Source organism: Miniopterus natalensis, chromosome 11 (genome assembly GCF_054644295.1).
Source record: "Miniopterus natalensis isolate mMinNat1 chromosome 11, mMinNat1.hap1, whole genome shotgun sequence".
Lineage (NCBI taxonomy): Eukaryota > Metazoa > Chordata > Mammalia > Chiroptera > Miniopteridae > Miniopterus > Miniopterus natalensis.
The window spans coordinates 68,607,845-68,611,206 of record NC_142091.1 but is presented as its reverse complement, the minus strand read 5'-3'; the positions used below and the strand labels follow the sequence as shown (position 1 = coordinate 68,611,206).

At 39.2% G+C, this 3,362-nt stretch overlaps 1 protein-coding gene across 1 annotated transcript; it reads right to left on the bottom strand.

Annotated features, from left to right (window-relative positions):
• Window positions 1–289: 289 nt before the first annotated feature.
• On the bottom strand, window positions 290–1,228 carry LOC148092059 (olfactory receptor 5J3-like). The gene has a single exon (XM_087822370.1). It carries the CDS (start codon window positions 1,226–1,228, stop codon window positions 290–292), a length of 939 nt encoding a protein of 312 aa, XP_087678496.1.
• Window positions 1,229–3,362: the final 2,134 nt, after the last annotated feature.

Here is a 3,362-nt window from a genome sequence, read left to right as displayed (position 1 = left end):
GCTGATTTAATGACGAGCTACTCCATCCATTTAGAAGGAAAAACATTCCATCATTTTGTAAGCACTTTGAACAGTTTTCCTAACCATATATTTTGATACATTTTAAACTTACAGTTGAAATACAAGAAAAATACAAATTTGCAAGAATAGTTAACTATCACTCATTTCTCATATTGTATGAGGACATCTTATTGCAGTTCTGTTTGTGACCATATATCTTCTAAACAATTTAAAGAAACTCTCTATATGTTGGTTAATGTCATGATAAAAAGCCATAGACTAGACCGACTCAAGCTGAAATTCCTTTCCCCCATATTGACCTTTTCGCTGCATCTTTCACATCCTTGTTTCTTAGGCTATAAATAAGTGGGTTTAGCATGGGGATCACCAAAGTGTAAAACACAGCAGAGACCTTCTCCTGGTCCAAGGAATACTGAGAGCTTGGCTGGATGTAGCTGAAGGTTGCAGACCCGTAGAATAAGGTCACAGCGGTCAGGTGGGAGGCACAAGTGGAGAAGGCTTTGCGCCTCCCCTTCGCTGAGCGAATTCTCTGGATGGCAATGATGATGCGGATGTAAGAGAGCACTATGGTGGTCAAAGTAAGCATGCCAATAACCCCAGTGAATATCAAAACCAGCATCTCATTGTTATGTGCATCAGAGCAAGAGAGCTTCAGAAGAGGGGGGATGTCACAGAAATAATGATTCACAAGGTTAGGACCACAGAAGTCAAGTTTGAACAGGCCTATTGTGTGTGTCAGTGAGTTAATGAGCCCACCCGAGTAAGACACAAGGACCATCCCAATACAAAGCCTTTGGGTCATAATGACTGTATACAGCAAGGGGCTGGCTATTGCTGCATAGCGGTCATAAGCCATCATAGACAGGAGGATGCCTTCTGTGGTTCCATAGAGTTGAAAAAGGAAACTCTGCAGAAGACAGCCAGCAAACGTGCTGGATTTATGTATTGATAAGAAATTGACCAGCATCTTGGGATCAAAGACAGTAGAGTAGCAGATATCACAAAAAGACAGGTTGCTAAGAAAGAAGTACATGGGCGTGTGAAGGTGGGCATTGAACCAGATCAAGATGATCATCCCCCCATTACCTGTCAGAGTGATTAAATAAATAAGGGAGAAGAGCACAAAGAGAGGAATCTGCAGATTAGGATTTTCGGTTAAACCTACCAGAAGGAATTCTCTCACCCCTGTGTGATTCCAGCCTGCCATGCTTGCAGGTTTATCTAGCTCTTTAGCTGGGAACAAAATGGTATCACTCAGATGGAAAATAAGTGATGATTTCCTCCATGATCCAGCATCCGTATAGCAAGGAACATTTAGGTTTATCCTGTAGTTAGATGAAGAAAAGAAATGAATTTCAGCAGTGGGCCTTATGTGTGCCTGATAATCCATTTGTGGTGATTCTTCCTACTGGAACTAGAGATGACTTTATTCCCTGATTCTCAGTTTCCACAACATAAAATTGGTGGGATCTAGTGAACAAAATAAACTGATGAACAAGATAGATGCAGACACGTAGGAACTGTGGAGCAGTCAGACAAAGTTCAGAGGGAAGGTGGGGGTGGGGAGGTGGGTGGGGATTAATCAAAGAATTTAGATGCATGCATATATGACCTATAGACACACGCAATAGCAGGGAGACCTGCTGGGGGTTGTCTGTTGGAGGGGTTCAGTGGGGGGAAAAGGGGAACACCTGTAATACTTTAAACAATAAAGAAATTGGGATAAAAAAAAACCTATAGAAGAACTGAGATAAAAAACTCTTAGATCATGAATCTATCAATTGTTAAAACTGACATGCGCACCCAGACATGCCTCGAGCCAGTCCTCTGACTGATTCTATGGTATTTAAACATCCTGTGCTTTTATGAGCTACAAACTGATTGGCCTTCCATGACAGCAATTTTTTCTTTATCCTGTGTCTAAGCTCTTCTGATTTTTTCACACCCAGTTTACTCATGAAATTGACCTCCATAGTATTCACCCCTCTTCCTTTCAAAATCTCAAACATCAAAACTCTTTTCCTTCGGCCTTCTGCTCAGATTCCCCCCTTGGAAGATCAATGACTGTGCTCTCTAAAGACTTGAGTCAGGAAAACAGGTGCAAGAGTCTTTTCACTTGCTGTTTAATATTAAGGCCAATCAAAGCAAAGCAGTGCAATTTAACTTGATCACTCTTTCCTTTCGTATTTCTATAACTTCACCCTCACACAGCTGGGATCTTATCCGCATTTAAACAACAAACACAAAACCCAATGAAGAGAGGAAAGGTGTAACTATGAGGGACCAAAACTATAGCTACCCTGACTTAACTGTATCAAGTACGTTCTCCTTTCAAAAATATAGGCTGCTACTTCATTTCATTTGGTTTTTGACATGACATAATACTAATTCAACAACATTCATGCTTAAATATTGATAAATCAGGTCATTCATGTATAGTTTCCTCCATTCACTCAACATATATTACTTGATACTCTGTGCCAAGAAATGTTATATTTGCTAGAGATGATGCAGTGAATGAGGAAAATGTCATGCTTTTAAGGAGCTTGCATTTTATTAAAGAAATAAATAGATACTTATTGATAGACACTGATAAGTGTTGTGAAGAAAAGTAAAGGAGGGGAGGTGAATAGTCAGAGCTGGCAGATGCTCTACTGTATGGTGTATTACTATCCTATGGCTCTGTGACAACTCACCTGAAATTGGTGGCTTCTAAAAACAACCATGCTGTTCATGCGGGGCACCCTGTGAGGCATCAGACCCCCCAAGAAGGATATGTGAGTTGGGCTCTCATGGAACTTGAAGTCCACTGAGGTCAGCATATGGGTAAGCTTGGGATGCAATCTTCAAGGTATTTCTAAAGCAAAATGAAAATCTTCATTCTATGAGTATATAAGCTCATCCCTTGCAGACGGAGATTATAAATTAGATCCTGTCTATAGTTAAGATCAGCCACTTTGGTAAAAGCAATGAATCCGAGTCTAACTGTATCCAAGGAAAAGAGGGAATAACCTGTTGAAAGTGAAAACAATTTGGTGGTTTTTTTAATGATACTGTTTTTAATGCCATAAGAAAACCATGTTAATGAAACCAGATTGTAAAATACAGAATCAAAGTTTCATAACCTGAAAATAACCTCAATTAAAAACACCTTTAGAGGTGAAGAGACATTAGTGTGTTTCTTAATGAAACGTTTTTTTTCTGCAAGGCCCCTTAGTGTAACTGGGAACATTACATCAGGGGAAATAGAAAATGATTTTTGAAATATCACCATTGGAATCATAAAATTAAATTATATCTAAAATATTTCAAAAAAATATTGTTATATAAGATTGGAAAGA

What these genes read in the sequence shown, in the direction of transcription:
- LOC148092059 (XM_087822370.1), bottom strand. Translation starts at nt 1,228, where the DNA reads ATGGCAGGCTGGAATCACACAGGGGTGAGAGAATTCCTTCTGGTAGGT.